This window comes from Lycium barbarum, chromosome 6 (genome assembly GCF_019175385.1).
Source record: "Lycium barbarum isolate Lr01 chromosome 6, ASM1917538v2, whole genome shotgun sequence".
Taxonomy (NCBI): Eukaryota; Viridiplantae; Streptophyta; class Magnoliopsida; order Solanales; family Solanaceae; genus Lycium; species Lycium barbarum.
This window is the reverse complement of record NC_083342.1, coordinates 128,055,246-128,073,561: the sequence shown is the minus strand read 5'-3', so window position 1 is coordinate 128,073,561 and position 18,316 is coordinate 128,055,246. Positions and strand designations below refer to the sequence as shown.

General features: G+C 35.3%; 2 protein-coding genes across 3 annotated transcripts; both read left to right on the top strand.

The window, feature by feature from the left end:
• The first annotated feature begins 1,716 nt into the window (after positions 1–1,716).
• LOC132644635 (acetyl-CoA-benzylalcohol acetyltransferase-like) lies at positions 1,717–3,439 on the top strand. The gene is made up of 4 exons (XM_060361234.1): positions 1,717–2,180; positions 2,317–2,413; positions 2,551–2,997; positions 3,059–3,439. Exons 1-4 carry the CDS (start codon positions 1,825–1,827, stop codon positions 3,248–3,250), a joined length of 1,092 nt encoding a protein of 363 aa, XP_060217217.1. The 5' UTR covers positions 1,717–1,824; the 3' UTR covers positions 3,251–3,439.
• Positions 3,440–4,555: 1,116 nt separating this feature from the next.
• LOC132598817 (uncharacterized) lies at positions 4,556–9,744 on the top strand. Of its 2 annotated transcripts, none has more exons than XM_060311920.1 (7): positions 4,556–5,003; positions 6,835–6,946; positions 7,515–7,676; positions 8,114–8,160; positions 8,464–8,593; positions 9,078–9,141; positions 9,218–9,744. In XM_060311920.1, the coding sequence occupies exons 1-7, from the start codon at positions 4,806–4,808 to the stop codon at positions 9,270–9,272; spliced, it is 768 nt and encodes a 255-aa protein (XP_060167903.1). In that variant the 5' UTR covers positions 4,556–4,805; the 3' UTR covers positions 9,273–9,744. The 2 variants fall into 2 exon arrangements, with proteins under 2 accessions (XP_060167903.1, XP_060167904.1); XM_060311921.1 differs by having other exon boundaries at positions 4,558–5,003; positions 8,467–8,593.
• Positions 9,745–18,316: the final 8,572 nt, after the last annotated feature.

The window sequence follows — 18,316 nt, the reverse complement described above, 5'->3', positions numbered from 1 at the left end:
ATTGAATTAGGATGTGGAAGACATTTGCAACTTTGCAAGCAAAGAAACTGCATAGGGCCTGAAATATAAAAGAAAAAAATTAAGCCAAAGAGAACAAACAGAGGCACAAAATTGCAGAGTAACCCATATGCTTAATATATATATATATATATAGTGATATGCATTTATTTTCACTAATGATCACGTTTAATTACAGAAAAGAAACACCTTTTAGTCTCTTCAAATTCTATTGTTTTTCAGTTTATATTTTTAAATGCCTTTCTCTTTTAATTGAACAATGAATGTGGACAATTATAAATGATAGAGAAATTTCATTTTCAGCAAATATTTTGAGGTAAATATAAGAGGAAAATGTCAAAAAAAAAATGAGAAAAAAAATAAATAGGAATGGAGGCCATAGAGAGGTGCCACATCACCTTATCTATGTCTAGCTTTATAATATATATAGATATAGATGTGAGATTTCTGCTTTTTTTTTTTTTTATTACAAAGTGTTTTTAAAATTTAGCGTTTAATTAGAAAAATTCACCGAACCTATTCATGGAAAAAGACTTTACTTTTTCAAAATTTGAATATCTTTAGCACAATTCCTAGTGATTCCATTGACAACATTAAATCAGTTTACACAGCATTATACTATCTATATAGAGCTTGATTTTTCATTCATGAAAAGAAAAAAAGAATTATGCTTCTTCATAGATAGGTTTTTCCAATTCAAAATCAACATTCAAATAAGTTGTTTCACAAATTAAAAACATTGTAAATCATGAAATTGAGTTTCCTGCATTTAAATATTAAACAAAAAGTACTGAAAATCACTTTGCCAATTACCATAAAACATCAAAGAATATAGACTGAAATTTTTGTTAGATATTTTTTTTTAAAAATGTTTACAACTGAAACTATGGAAAACAATCTCGAAACACCTTAATTTTAGTGTTGAAAAGCTTTGGAAAAACACATTTTATATCAAAAGTTTAATGCTATTTAATTAAAGTAATTCCGTTCAGTCCCAAAATTTGGTAGATGGGTAATTTCTTATCAAAATTGGGAAACTTAAATAATAACACCTCTTCTTTTAATCATGGTAATTAATATACTTCTTTGATTGAGAAAACTAATTAATCTAGACCTTTGATATTTAAGTAGCATATGTGTCACACATCCAAGCAGTAACTTGGAGAATGAAAAATGAAGAAAAGCCAAATCCAAGTTAAGAAATTAACCCTTGTGTTCCCTTAACCTACGTGATCTTTACCCTACACCACATGATATCTCTTTATTTTATTTTTTCCACGGCCAAGCTTCTTGCGCTTCCAATTATTGTTATTCCATTGTCTTCAGACCTTTGGTCAAGCTTCGTTAAACTTCAAAATATCCACTTATAAGGGAATAAAGAATAGCTTTTAAATACATATTATCTATGAAAATTGACTGAGAGAAAATTAAAGGTGGAATTTGATTGGACATTACGGAGAATTCACAATTACTTGCAAAAGTTGAAAAGTTTTGCATGGTCAGTGGTCTGACAGTAGAAAAGTCTTGCATGGTTTCAGATAAAGAAAGCAACTAAATGCTTTATGAAACTCTTTACCCAATGTTGACCAATTGCAGAATGTGTTTAAATTGAAACGGCGGGCTGAGGCCTCCATAAAAGAACCCCTTAGGCCTTAACTAAACAATTCTATTAAACAACTTGAAATCAACAATAAGAGAAAAAGGAACTCTTGTGGCTATTCCAGAAAAATCTCTCCAATTCATTGCCAAATATTTCTTGTTTCTCTTTTTTTTTTGGTGGGAAATTTGGTCCTCAAGTACATCCTAATGGCCAAGTTAGATATTCAAATCCAGACAAGGAAAATGTTAAAGCCCTCAACTCCTACCCCAAAGCATCTTAAGAGCCTCAAACTATCATTGTTTGATCAGGGTGCTCCCCGTATGTATGTACCAATATTGTTCCACTACTTGCCAAGTAGTGAAGGAATTATTGAAAGATGTGATAAGCTCCAAAAATCTTTGGCTGAGACCTTAACCAAATTTTACCCTCTAGCAGGAAGATTTAGTGAAGATGAATTCTCAATTCACTGTAATGATGAAGGGGTTGAATATGTCGAAACCAAAGTCAAAGCGGATCTTGCTGAATTTCTTCAGCAAGGACCCAAGTGTATAGGGAAAAATGCGTAGACACCAAGTGGACGTATCAAAAGGTGACACGTGGTGATGGCGACAGGTCAGATCCAAGCCAGCGAACGAGGGACTCTAGGAAATCATACGAGGCTCTGGATAAGTAATTCGGTAACTCACTTCCGCAAGCAGAAACTACAAGGGTCCGGAAGAGCGTGCCAACTCACCGGTCAAATGTCATTCAATGCACAGCCGTAACAGAAGACCCCCAAGTTTCCTCCAGCCTTTAGTAGCCTTTATTAGGCTTTATTATTCTTTATTGCAACATTAATATTAGTAATTGAGGGGGCACGATTCATGGACCCCATAGCTCCAGTATAAATAGATGTACTCATTCTATTGTAAGTCATCTGAAACATTATACAGAAATACAAAGTATTCATATTATTCTTAACATTTACCCTTTCTTGCTTAACTCGTGGTGATTCACCGCCCGGAGACTCTAGCTCAAAGCTTTTCCAAGGCCCAGGCTACATAACTAGCTATGTTTTACTTTCACTTGTCTTGTTAATTATTACTTGCTATTTCATAATTTTGGTTACATTTGATCCACTTGTCCTTGACCTCGCGTACAAATTCAACTATACCGATTTTCCGTGTAAACAGGACATAGCTGCAGGCATTGGTAGGGCAAGCATCGATGATATTACCTCTCTGTCTGTTACCCGTGGCAGAGAAGTTGTAAAGAACCTTGGTCGGAAAGATGTAGACAATTATCCCAGCACGAGTTGGTGTAGATTTCCCTGGTATGAAGCAGACTTTGGTTGGGGAAAGCCATCGTGGGTGAGCAGTGTTAGCAAATATTATGAAGGGATTAGTCTGATTGATACAAAATCTAGTGATGGAATAGAAGCATGGATAGCTTTGAAGGAACAAATATTATGAACGGATTAGTCTGATTGATACAAAATCTGGTGATGGAATAGAAGCATGGATAGCTTTGAAGGAGAATGACATGGTTGAATTTGTTCAGCTAAAAAAAAAAAAAAAAACATGGTTGAATTCGAGAGAGATCCTGACATTTTGTCCTTCACTTCTTAAAACTAAGATTTCTTGGCTCTATTAAGATACATAGTACCTCTTCATATTCTTTAATTTTTTCATTTGTATGATGTAATGATAAGCATCTTGAATGCATTCTTTTGATTGAAGAGAAATGCAGGCAGTCTCTTGTGACTTTTTTGGGTTCCAATGTTATGAGGGCCTGATGGGAATATGCAAATCAAAACTTATACATCGAAAGCTTTTTTCTTAATTGCTTGGGAAGGGGGTGGGTAAGTTAGGTATGTGACTACTTAATTATAGCTATGCTCCAGCTTCCAGGCATTGACCACTTAATTAAAAAGGAGATTTCGTGGTATATGACTAATAATATTTAACTAGAGGAATCAATGTCGTAATCTTCTTCATATTATACAATTGTCGCATTGTTGTGCGCACCCAGGCTACTAAACTGATGTGCTGATAACACTTGAACTTGCATAAACGGAAGGGAAAGAATGGTCACCATATTTTATCTTTTCCAATTCTTTTAAAGTTATTGTCTCCAACCATAACCATGACAGATCCATTCTTAGCTAAACGTCTATCATGCTTCCTGTCCAATATATTTTCAGTACTCAAGATCTGATGCACCATGGTGGAACCAAAAATCAATATAGTTTCAAGAAAATTCATATAACCTCAAAATCCAACTCCAAAGCACCTTAAGCTTCAACTTATCTGTAATTGATCAACTCGCTCCTTCATCCCATATCAAGGTCGTTTCTGTCAACAATGAAGAAGACATGAAAGCTGAAAATAATTGCTTCCTTCATTAATTGGGAAAATTAGAACAGGGAATTAAAAGAACTAAGCACAGTTAAAATTATCGACATGTTTGTCTTTTAATTAAATTTATCCCTTTCCCTTGTTTATAATTAGGGGAAGTTTGTCTCTGTTGAAGGAATATTTCTAGTACTAGCCATTTATCACACAGTAAGTGAATTAGAAGAAATAGTTTTTTTCAATGTTCAAATAGAACGAATGTGTATTTTATTTTCTTGAAATGAATAATTTCAGTTTGTTCTCTTTATTTTCTCTTCTATCTTTCTCTATATATATGCATTTCATATATTAATTTAAAAAATTACAAAGATCCAAATATACTCCTAAATAATTAAAAATGTCTATATATGATCTTGAATAATTCTAAAACTCCAAATATGCCCCTACCTGGTTTTCGCTGTTTGTGCGAGTGCATATTTGGACCTTTAGTTTGTACAGGGGTATATTTGAGATAAGAAAATATTTATGAGCCGAAAAAATCAACGAAAAGTAAATACTGTATGAGATAAATCAGCATTTTAAACCTTTTCCGTTTATTGGATGCACCATATTTTTGCCAAGTGGACTTTGGACTAGTAACGAATTTGAGCTAGGGCATCTTACAATGGAAGTCTTGTAGCTTTCTTCGTGGACTTAAAACACAACTCTAGAGTTTGAACATCACCGTCTATGGCGGGTCAAGCCACAAAATTGTATACTAAATTGAAAACAAAGACTTTCTTTTAGTTTGAAGGGAAATTGTTTCTTGTATCAGTGATTAACCCCTTATTACACAAAATCGAGATTTTTTGGAAATGGGGTTTGATGAAATGGAACCAATGTTTGGGCGAGTAAATGCAGAGTGGTCAGCACCTCACAAAACCCCATTGAAACCTTTCCTCTTTCATGTCCATGGGTTGCCAAGTGATCCCTCTACTCTTATTGTATGTGCCACTGATTTCCATTCAAATACATGGGAAGCTTTGAAGTCTGCCCAGGAGCTTGAACATATGGTTTGCCCTGCTTACTCTTTCCTTTTTATTTTGTGCAAATGTTGTCTACTTTACTTTTTGCTTCTCTTATTTCAATTCAAGATTTTGTCCTCTATTGCTAACTTGATAATGTTTTGGGTGGTTGCAAAAAGTTGACGACTTTCTTGTGAAAAAATGATGATTTGTGAGGAAATGTAAGATCATGAGCATGAGAGACCATTTTGTGCATTTGATTGTTCTACAACCTCTAGGCTTAGTATTGAACTGAGCATCTAGAGAGGTCTATGATGTGGATAGATTTAGCAGACAAGCAAAATAAATGATAGGAGGATGGACACAAGGATATTATAGGGAAGACCAATTGAAGGAATTAAACACAAATCTAGTTACTTATAGAAAAAGGACTTAAGCACAAATCCAGAAATTAGATCTGAACCATTGCTTAATCCAGCCAAATAATCAACATTTGTAGGCAAATTAAGCTAATCTCACCAAGAATTGTGATAAAGCTAGTCCATTTTATATAAAAATAGACCCAAAAATTGAATACAATCATAATCTCGTTCAATAAACTGAATTAGAAGAAAAGAAGCAGGAGGGGAAGAGATGGGAACTCATTTAAGGATTCTCACCTTGAAAATCTCTAATATATGGTTCAAGAGGAAGAGATAGTTTGGTGGACAGAGTTACCTGGTATCAGTGCTTGTGGGAGATAGAAGGTACCCCGTGAAATTAATCGAGGTGTGAGCAAACTGGCCTGAACAACACGGTTATCAAGAAAAAATAAGAGGAAGAGATAGAGGGGCAATACCCCGATCTCAAAGGGGTTTTCTTAAGCAGAAGCTTTCAACTATTCAAATCTCAAAATTTGCTCTAATTAGAAAGGACAAGTCTATCTATATTGTTCCTAATGTCCTAGACACAGTAGGGGTTAATACAAGTCAAATTTGGGCCGAAAAAAATAAAAAATAGTTATTACTGAGGTGGAGGTTGACGTGGTAGTATCAAGTTGTTTTCTTTGGGCGAAGTTGGGTCATGTTTCACAAAAATGTGTTGAAGTGCCGATTAGATAAAAAGAAGTTTTCATATGGATATGGAGAGAGAGTAGTGATGGATTGTTCATTGTTAAGTCCGATTACTAGAGTTGGGAGTGAGGAATCTTCTTTTCCTCATTGCTCTATTTGGGTTCCCAGGTTGCCTAGGAAGGTGCATTCTTTACGTGGTTGCCAGCTATGGAGCGATTGACTACAAAAAATCTGGGGAAAAGGAGAATCACATATGTTAGGCGAAGATGTGAACCATCTCCTATTGCATTGTAAAATGGCTATGGCCCGAGTGAAGTGGGTCATGTCGGGCACACTGAAGGAGGCGTAGCAAAGTTGGGCTCTCAGGATGCGGAAGAGGAGTCTACGAGCATGGAATGTCGCTTCATTAGCCACTATGTGCGTTATATGGAAAGAAGAAATATGAGAGCTTTTGAAGGGGTTGAGCAAGTACATGTAAAATTGCAAAACAAGTTTTTTGTCTCGATTATTTGCTTTGAAACCGTTTGAAGCAGATATTACCCGTTGATGAAAATATTGACAGGACACATACATATTCTTTAGATATTGGAATAAAAGCCGATTGGCAAAAAAGAGAATATGGCATACATTACACATGCTTATTGTGACTAATTAATTGTTGCGTAATTTGTCTTTGTTTAGCCAACCTTTTTAGTGGCTTTATTTGTAATATTTGTTCTTTTGAGATCTTATTTTTTATCTTTTTGTTTCTTTCTCAAGAGGATCTAAGCAAAGTATGGTTCTTGTGTTTCAAATCATAGTCACCAGTTTATTATCTTTCTATACAGAGGGACAGAACTGGTATAGGAGGCTCTTGGTCTGACTTTGTAGATTACCTTATAGCTTCCTTAAAGTCTGAAGATGTGAAGCTTGTTATGGATGGACAGTCAAAACTTGGAGGTGAACTTTAATTTCTTTTTTCAAATTTGCTCAGTGGCCAATTTCTTTTTCTCTTTCCTCTTTTTTGAAGTAAGCATATCCCCTAGTTTCTTGATAAATGAGAAAGCATATCTTCAAGTAAAATTGAAGTTTAATCTTGAAGATATTCTGATGGTTGAAACAATAGTAAAACAAGTATGGGCTTAAGTCAGATCTTAATGTAAACTTAAGGTTATTGGAAACTCCTCTATATCTTTTACATTGTTCTCACAAAATTTACCGATGTCAGTGCTTTCGTATTTCTTAATGTTAGTGAAATAAATTAACTTTCAATGGGAGGCTAAATTTTTATGATCCCAGGACTAAGACCAATAAATGAGGTTAGTTGATTATGTCAGGTCCTTAAACTAATCAGATATATTATTGGTTTAGGCAAACTTCTTATGAATCCTCTTCACATTCAATGATAATAATTAGCTTTCTTCTTATGTTTCTTTTGTTTCTCTTTTAGAATTCGGGTGAGTTTGTTTGTTGAAACTTTTGAATATTTGGGGTTTCAATATATTGGATTCTTTTCCCTTTCTTTCAGGTGCTGCACATGCAAAATTGGTTGCTCAGAAAGCAAAGGGGATGCCAAGAATCGCTATATCACTTAGTAAACTTGTGGATACTGCAGCAACTGAGGCAATGGCAAATCTTTCTCTGGAGCTCTACAAAACATTTACAGATGTACATAATTTGCTTAAAGCTGGTCGGTACCCTCATCCGTGAGCAATGCTTTATGTTCTTAGTTTAATTGATGAATACCTGTAATTAATTGGTTAAAGCTTGTGGAAGGTATTTCCAGCTGTTTTTGGTGTCATCACTGGTGCCATTTCAAGATTAGATAGTCAGGTCTTATTGCTGTTTCTTCTTTAAGTTCTTCACATATTGCACAACCATGTATTCGTTCATAGAAGAATTTACTGAAATGGTGCAGTTTGCACTATTTCCTCAATTTATTCATTTGCTGTCACATCTACGCTTAACTTTACTGATTAAAAAAAAAAAAAAATCTGCACTTAGCTTTTTCCTTATTCTGTCCTGTCTTGTGAACAAATCACTTTTCGACTTTTGATGATCTCATGTGGCTAAAGATAGATTGTCTTTTTGAGAGTGCTTTTCACTTTCTTGTGCTTCTCTCTGCAGAGCAACAACGATGCTGTGAGTTGACAAATGTTTTATCGGAAGAAAAGGTTATCTCTTTTTCATCAGCCATAACTTTTGTGAAATTTGACTTTGCCTGTGCTAGTTTCTTTACAAATGAATAAATGCAGCTATCGTTTTTTTTTCATTTGCTCCCATCTCATGCAATCGAACTCAATGTTTTTGGTCTGTGTATTATAAAATAATCTTTTTAATCTTTTTTTTTGTCCTTTGCTATATGACTGAACTTGGGAGGTACGGGGTACAGTTAATGCTAGTGGATACAATCAATTGCTTTGTCTCTTATATTATAGTGTAGCCATTATGGTTTTATAGTTGCTTTGTTTACCTAGCAGGAAAAGAACGAAACTGCCCAGAAGCAACTCGATGCACTTCTGTACTCAAAAAGACATAAACCGCAAAAGATTACTGAAATTACAGCCTCAGATACTGCAACCGTCAGTCGCTCACTGGAGTCTCCAGGTATAGTAAAAAAATATATATCCATTTTGTAGTGGAAAGTTGAAACTTAGGCTTGTACAGGATTGAATTTCGATTCTTCAACTACCATTTGAACAAATTTAGATCAGTGATGTCCCTGTATTACATACCAAATAATCAAATCCTTTGCTAGTTTATTAATGAGGTGAAAGGGCAAAAGAAACTTGATAGTGCAATTAGTAAATTTCTATATCAAAGGCTGTTTTCGATAATTTTCCTCGTATTTGCAGGCTATACCTTTTCTCTGCCAGTCCTAGACTTTCTGAAATTGTCCTAATGTTTTTCTTCTCTGTTATTCTATACTTCTGTAGGAGAACAATTCACATCCTTTGTGTGATGTCTATGGACCTGTATAAATGTCTTTTGTTTTTACCATTTACATTCATTGTCGCAGCTGCTAATTCTCTACTTGTAGATATAATTGTATTGTAATATCTTAGTACATTCGTTCTATACCTTATTGCAGTTAAGCAAGCAACCCAACTTCCCTCTACAAAGGTGACTAACCGTGTGGTTCCAGCACATCGTAGGTAAATGCTAAGTCAGTTTATCTTTACATCTTATCTTAAATCTGTTACTTCCAATGACTAGCAGCTTGGTTTGCAGGGCCAGAGTCCGAGGTGTTCTTTTACATGATACTGAAGATGATAGACAAGATTAGAAAATACTGTCATTTATCTCTGTCAATACAACTGTATAATGGAATATATGGTGGATCTAGGGAAGACAAGGTCTACTAGGTTAAAGTCGAGATTTATTTAAGATTGAGTTGTTAGGTTCAAGTCGTGGAAATAGTCTCTTGCAGAAATGTAGGGTAAGGCTTCCTTGTCAAAAAAAGAAATGTAGGGTAAGGCTGCGTACAATAGACCCTTGTGGTCCGGCCCTTACACGAACCCCGCATAGCAGGAGTAAGGTGCACCGGGCTCCCCCCCCCTTTTTTTTTTTTTTTTTAAAGAGTTGTTAGGTTCAGAGAAACAATTAAGTCAATGTGCAGATTAGTCTTTGTTTGTAGTGAACAAGGGGACTCCATCCAAGTTTTATCCACCAACTGGGAGACTGGTCAAAGGTGAAGAATCTCTTATATTGATTGCAGTGACCAAGGTGTTGGGATGAAAAATAACAGCTTTTAAATACATCTTATCTATGGTAATTGGTCTGAGAAAATCAAGTGTCGAATGTGAATGTATATTACGAAGAAATTAACAATAACTAAGCAATTGCAACTTGCTTTGCTTAATTGAAGATAAATAAGCTATTGCAACAAAATGAAAATATTTAACTTTTGTCCTTCCCTCAAAACCTCGGGGTTCCTGGTTCGAATCCTTGCGCAGGCGAAAATTTGAAAAAAAAAAAAGGCAGAGTTTTCAAGCAAATTATGTCTGATGGGCAGAGTTTGCTTGCAAACTATGCCTTAAGGTAGAGTTTTGCAGACAAATTATGTCTTAGCAAACTCTTCCTGATAAGACATAGTTTGCAGGAAACTTTGCCCCATCAGGCATGCAAACTCTGCCCCATTAGTACAAGTGTTAGTTTGCAATCATCTGCCATAATCCCATAGTAGTCCTCTGCATAGAAGGTAACTATCTGCAAGGTAGTTAGGCTATATTATACTAATGTGTGTACGAACCAACATGGGTACATTTAGTTTTGGGATCTTTACACTATACTTAAATAGCAGCTTAACAAAGCCCTCAATTAGATAGTTATACGAATCAACATGGGTACAAGATAGTTATACACTTATATTTTAATTTTGCTTTCAAAACTCTGCCTTAAGGCAGAATTTTAGCGAAATTCCTTTTTTTTTTTTTTTTTTTTTTTTACAATTTTTTTGCGCGGATACCCTTCTTTTGGGGTGATCTTTAAATTTTGCCCCTCATATTTATGGTTTTTAAATTTTGCCTCTCATATTTGTCGTCTTTAAGTTTTGCCCTTCGCTTGAAAAGGTGGGCGAATACCTTAGGTTCTGGGTTCGAACCCTCGCTCAGGCATAAAATAAAAAAATAATTTCGTAAGGCAAAGCTGGGGGGCGTGTATGCAGGATCCGGCATCCAGACCTTAAGCAAAAACCAAAGTTATGCCAGATCCGACATAACTAAAGGTCTGCCCTATAAGGTGTTGACACCCAATTTTGTCCCTCCTTTATTTTTTATTCACTCGGACGTATTGACGAGCTAGATACTTTATTTTTCACTGCTATTTATATTCACTACTTTTATTTTTTAACATTATAAGTATTACTTTATCACAGATTTTAAACGGTTAGTCATCGTTTCATTTTCGGGTTTGGACTCATTAAATTAATTACAAGACAACACTTTGCAAAATATTTATTTTTACATATTAATTATTTATTGTCTTTACATAATATATATTATACCAGTTATTAAATTAGAAACCCAAAAATAATTAAATAGAAGATGAAGGGTCAACAATTTCAGCCAAATAAATGGCCCAAATCATCAACCCATACTCTAATTAATTCAACCAACATACATTATTCCCTACTCAAAACAAATAATCAGCCCACATTTATCCCCCTACCCAACAGACCAGCCCATATCCTAAACTACCCGGTCCAGCCCAACTATTAACCCGACCCGACCCACTTCATCTATTCATCACCCATACCAAAAGAACCCTAATCCCTTTTCTTTCTTTTCCTCTCATCTTCAGCCGCACCCCCTTCTCCGTCCTTTCCCGCCTCTCTCCGCCGCTCCTCTCTCTCCCCCTTTTCCTCCTTCTTCTCCGCCTCCCCACTCACTCCTGTCCCCCGCTCCCGTCTCTCTCATACGCTCCTATCCTTACTTTAATACAAACAAAAGCCCTATAAATTTGGGGGGATTCAGTGTTCAAATGGAGGAGAACAAGGAGGGGGAAGAAAGAAGAAAGGAAATCAACGAAAAAAATAAACAGAAAGAAAAGGAGGGGATCAAAAATCAGACGGATTTTTGGGGGGAAGAGACGAACAGATCGACCAAGACCTGGAAATCAAAAATCAAAGAACAAAAAAGGAAAGAGAGGAATCGAAAAACCTAATCAACTTTAGAAAAAGGAACCACGAAAATCCCCTACAAAACACAAGTAAAATCGACAAAAACAGCCAACACATCATTCTATTTTTTTTTTTTTGGGTTTGAAGTTTAGTTATTTCAATCGGTTTCGGGTTCGTCCGAGCTCGAGCGTAGATTCGACGACATCGACACCCCGTTCATTGCACCTACAAAAGGTCAGTAAACCTTTCCCTTTTCTTTAAATTTTAGTATTCTGCGTATTGGGTTTTAATTTATGATGATGTGTTAGTTAACAGCTGGGTTGGCAATGATTTGGTTTAGTCGAACTTAGATTAGTTAATATAGCGTATTCTTAATGATTGCGGCACTCGGGTATGTTAGTATAGCCAAAGACGTTTGCTGTTAATCGTAATGTTCAAGCGTGTCTTATTTGTATAAGTGCTGATTTTCTGTTTGAGAGTATGGGAGATATACCTAAAATATACTAGATGTATACAGTTCCCGCATGCATTTGAGCTATAAGAATTTGTATATTGGAGTATATATCGTGTATATCAGTTATGCAGACTCTGAATTATTAGCTTGTGCGTCATAATGATATTAAGTTGAATCTGAACTTTAATTGTTTGCTTCATTGGATTGCTCATTATTAGTTTCTATATTCTGAGTATCGTGGGTATCATTCGGGTTTTTGTCTTGTTTATTAGGAATCTAGAACTAATCAAGCAAGGCTGGGTTTTACGAATTTAGATATTTAATGTCGTTTCAGTTTACAACATGTATGCGAAGTATGGATTTTTGTTGCCCTGTTCTGTTTTTCATCTCTATGTCATTGAATATATCCATTTGCAAACATGAATATCCTTGTCGAATGCGTCTGTTTTGTGTGAACTGGGGTTGGTTACTGGTTTAGTTCATATTTGGTTTAAGTTTTAGTCTGCAGATGCTGTCTTGGAGGATAATCTGGTCCCCTTCTGTTTTGTCTAACAATAGCAGTATAGACATGAATTTTAAGCATAAATTATTGTTCCAATGCACATTCTAAGGGATTGGGACCAAAGGAATATGTTACGAATAATTAGTTAAGTTCCAGCTCTTGTCTTAGCGGTTTTTAGAGAAAAATACAATGACACATCATTATTTAAGCTCAATCTAGGTTAATAAGAGTGCTACAGACGGAAATGTCCCCTATAAACGATCCTTGGATATTGCCTAAATCTACTGAATATGTTTAAAATCTGATTTCAGTATCTGAAGAAATCTGGGGATATTAAACAAACTAGATTTATGTGAATCTATTTGGATATGAATGATTTGTTACTCGAGTCCGTCTAAATGTACAATTTGGGTCCAAAGATGAGAAGAGGCGTGAGTTAAGTCTATCTTGACCAGAGGGAGTCAGATTGGTTGTTGTGACTGAGACCATCTGTCCGCGACCAATTTATATAGAATCCAACAGAACCTGCTCTGAAGGTTTTAAATGGGTCTTAAAATCAGTTTTAGTATCTGAAGACTTTTGCCCACATCTTGTTAAGACTAAATAAAATCATGTGATGTGCTTGAATGATAAATACTAGTTATATTCCAAATGATCAATCCTTGATGAACTTGTAACCATGTTGTGCATCTTTGCTGATTGTAAATTTCCTAATGAGTATTCTGCTTTGCCTAGTTTTCCTTTGAGTTAACAATGTCTGGCTATTGATTTATAGACTCAGTTTGTATGTGTGTGTGTGTGTTCTTCCAACTTATTATATCATTAATGGATATATGGATTCGTTATGGCGCTGTTGTTGAAGCAAATGACTGTTGCGGTCTGACCATTAGTTGCTGCTTTTAAAGGCAGATTATTGCCGCGATTTTTTTAGCCCGAATGTGGCTGAATGTTGGGTACTTTGAGTTGATTTCTGTTATTAAGTCAATTGCTGCATTTTTGTCTAACTGAGCTGCGTTTGAAATTAAAACCAGATGCGTTCCTGGGACAATTCTGCCACATTGCTGTTTTATTAAAGCCTCAAACTTCTTTATTTGGCTTGTTGCTTAGTTGTTGTTTGAACATAATAATTGATGCATTTTGAGAGTTTAGCTGGTTTTTTTTAGAGGTGATGCTCCCACTGATTGTGTTTAAAACTGAGGAGATTGTTTTATTCAAAAAAAAAATCCGATTGAGATGGTCTATTTTGAGGCATCTAAGAGCTAGCTAACAGAAGCACATTTACTAAATTTACCTGCAACAAATAGCAGTACCACGTTCAAAAATTTACTTTCATTCATTTACGTCTACTGAAGCTCATTCTGACATTGCAACTTTACTATTATTTTGACGTTGCCAAATAACTAAGGTATCCACTCATAAACCTCAAACTAAATCCAACACCCTATTTACGTGATTTCATATTTTAAGTCTCATTCCACTGAACAACATAATTTAACTTTTTTTTTAAATAAGTTCTATTTTATCAAAGTGGCATCCTTATTTTATCTTTATATGACTGAATATCCAAGCAACAGCCGTGGTGTCTTCCCTATTTGTCATTGTTCATATGAGGCGTGAGTAAGTTATTAGAGATTAATTGTCTGTTGGCGTTTATCGTACTTTGTTGAGAAATTCAATTTCCCGTTGCTAATCCTTTTCTCTTCTTTTATTTTTTGCATGACACACCGGAGTCGAAGAGTCTCATTTTAAGACTCAACGTCCCCCCGCAAAGGCTTGAACGTGCATCTACTCTATCATTCAAAGTTCTCATTCTTTCAACGCTCATCTGAAACAAGAAAACCAAGAGAATGGCTAGCCAAACGGCGAACCACTGAAAACTTCACTCTTTTATGGAAGCCAAATATGGCTTTAGTAATTTTAATTCTATATTCTGATGGTTGTTTATATGTTTTGTGTGACTAACATTTCTATGTGATTAGGATAAATATTTAGTTGCTTATGTTTGACCGAGCCTATTTTAGGATGTCTTAATTAGCAAAGTTGGGTCTTAAATCAAGTGAGCTTAGTTGTTCCTGGTAAGTTTGGTATTTTAGTTAAAAAGAAAGATATGTTTCCAAAGCATCACAAATTTTACATATTAATGTTAGTTTGTTTTGAGAAATAAAAGGCCAACTAGTTTCCACGGATAACTTTTTTTTCATTTTAGTTTCTTTTCAACACTTGAAATACATGTTTGTTTGAAACAACCTTTGCACAATATACATTAAACTATTAGTCTTTCTACGAAACTTTTAAAATTTATTTAATATTAATTTCACAATAACTCTTTTAATTTGTGGGTCGGCATAACTCACTTTTATCCAAATAGATATAAACATTACACATCTCGTTTCTTTTAGTTTATTTGTAACTAAACTCTTTTTATGCAACTATTACTTTTCTACAAGTTTTATTTTGAATAACATTCTATTTCTATTTATAACTTTAGTAATACTTACAAAGTTATTTTCTTTTTTTCATAATATTCAGATACTTAGCCTAACTAATCATAAGTCCGGTCGGTTAACCATTGTTAATGGGTCTTAAAGGATGCCTAATACCTTCCCTTTAGACTAATTGAACCCTTACCTAGAATCTTAAGTTTCGCAGACCTTAAACAGAGTTAACTTTAAACATAACTTCAATAAAAGTTAGGTGTCCTAATTCACCGTAAATAATTAGGTGGCGACTCCTTAACAACAAAACAACAAAAACAGGAATCTCCAATATGTCGTACTCCTAAATTAACTCTCCGGGGTTAAAATGGGGTGTGACATAAGGCAGAACGTTTTCCTTAAGGCATAGTTTAGTTATGCCGGATCCGACATAACTAAAGGTCTGCCCTATAAGGCAGAACTTTTTCCTTAAGGCATAGTTTAGTTATGCCTTATGAGACAGACTTTTAGTTAAGGTATAACCAAAAGTATGCCCTATAAGACAGAACTTTCCTTAAGGCATAGACTTTGCCTTATAAGGAAAACTTTTAGTTATGTCTTAAGGAAAAATTTTGCCTTATGAGGTATACTTTTAGTTATGTCTTGTCACGACCCAACCCCGTAGGCCGTGACTGGCGCCCTACTTGGGCACCCTGACATACCTATCCATATCTGATCACATCCAAATAGCATATGCGCCATAACACAGCATAACACCAGAAAGTTTCAAATCTACGTATCCCCGTCACATATCACCTCACAACATAACGCCATACACAGCATAACACCAAATATATGTGGAACCCGACCCTCTTTTGCGAGTAGCTCGGTGAACCATAAACACAGCATAACTCCAGAGTATATCAAAGTGCGCACGATAACAGAACCGGCCCGGGAACCGGCGAAAGATATAACAGAACGCACGAGCAGAGTCATGAGTAACCATATGCATAAAATCATTATCATAGACTCAAATATAAGTAAATGACCATACTTGAAATTCGAAATGATAATCATACCAAATTCTTTCAAAAGTCGTCCGAATTACATAAAGGAAAGTCGCGGGATCCACGGACGGGTATTGACCCGAGTCGGGTCCGCCTATGGAAAACATACTCATTATATGCCATATAAACTTGTACAAAAATATTGAAGCAATCCGAGCCTTTCTGTGAAAGATATGGCGTTCACAAATTACAAAGTTCTTTAAAGTGAAACCTTTTTATGCAAAGTTCGGAAAGCGATTATTTCAAAGACATAATGGTTCATATTTCATCAAATTATACATAAGAGTGCCAAGGAATATATATATATAAAGATCATAACATGCTCGGATTTCGAATTTAGAATTTCCTCGAGGCTCGTGATATAGCCTATTGAAAACTAAGGCATGCCAAAAGAAAGAAGGGTTGCGCTTTACATACCTCGAACGCACTTCCAAGATAGCCAATCTAAAGCTAATCCAAATCTACGCCTCGGGCTCCCCAAGGTCTACAATTACGCCAACAAATACCAATCATTAGCTAAGGGCACTTGAGCCATTCATTCCAAACTAATCATTAAATTCTACAGAAAATTCGGCAGCACTTCCCCTGTAAATAGGCCATCCCGAGAATTTATCTCGCTCAAAATCAACAACAACAACCACAATAACCAACCTAGTAACATTGATAACCAATTCGAAAGGCAAAATAATAATAGTAACTCTCTTTTACATCATTCAACAACTTTCATAAATTCAACTCGACGACTTACCTTCAAGCCAACATCGATGCTTATATATATTTAAATACTAACCCGAATCCATACCAACAATACTTAAAGACATTCTAAGCAATTCATACAACATTTCCAACAATCCAAAAAATTTCCCTTCCTTTCCACATAATGTAACTCTTCCATTCTAACTTCACACCATCCAACTAATATCAACATTTTTCCATATTCATTAACTAACTCAAGATTACCCAAACATATTTCAATAACATTTTAAACAATATCCAAGGATTCGAACCATTCCGCCCATTTCCATATTCCATTCGAAACTTCTACAATTGCAACGAAACTACCAAATCGCATTATTTTCTTCCAAATTCATTAATAACAACCATAGTTCACATTTAGCATCTTACTTTCATAATTGCATAAAAATTATATAAAAATCACATAATTTCTCATAACAACATACAACCAATTTCAACACCAACTCAACTCGTTAACCCTTTATCTACGTCATCAACGTCACAACGACACCTCTAACAAGCTAAATAAATTTTAATTCACCATTCTCTTTCATTACTATGGCTCACGGCCACACTCCTCTTCACACACCCACACGACCTCTATAAAGTTTCTAACCATTAAATTCCTTCATAATGCTACTAAAATCAATTCATCATTCTTACTCAAAACACCCCCCTTACACGGCTCAATTTATAATTCAACATCAACATACATAACCCGTTTGTATTCAACACACATCTACCAAGCTATACAAGTCTAAACTACCTCCAAAACATGTAGAAAAGAATTAAATCTTACCTTAGAGACAAGCTCTAATTTTTCACCATGAAATGTCTTCAAGAAAGCCATAGCCGTGAGTTGCCATGGCTACCATGATCTCCATATTTTTCCTCCTCTTGATCTTCAAATCTCTCCAATTAATTGTGTAGAAGGGGGCAAAAATGGGCTGGCCGTGAACAGTACCCATAAACAGTGGCGCCGCCCGTGAACAGTGGCGGCGTGAACAGTGCCGCAGTGAACAGTAGCCGCCGTGACCTTCTCTCTCTTTAGGCTTGAGAGCTTCTCTCACTAACTCTACTTTGATGGATGAGTTTTGTGAATAATGGAGGAATATAAGTCATCTTATGCTTTATATAAGTAGCCCTTAATATTGACACATGTCCCACTAATTTACTTGGCTAACTTTAATTAATCAATTTTTGTGATAATCAAAGTTGAAAATTAAAAGCTTTTATTTCATGTCCGAAAATAATTCCTCCTTTAACTTGAGTCGATTTGCTTGCGGATAATTTGTCGTATAAATGTACGGGGTATAACATGTCTTATAGGGCATACTTTTAGTTAAGGCATAACTAAAAGTATGCCCTACAAGGTGGAACTTTTCCTTAAGGCATAACTAAAAGTTTGCCTTGAAAAGTAAATAAAATAAAATATATGCCTCAAGGCAAAGTCTGCCGGAGGGGACAGAGCGAAATTCAAACTTTGCCTTGCGAATTTTTTTAAATTTTTGACTGAACGGAAGTTCGAACTCGAAACC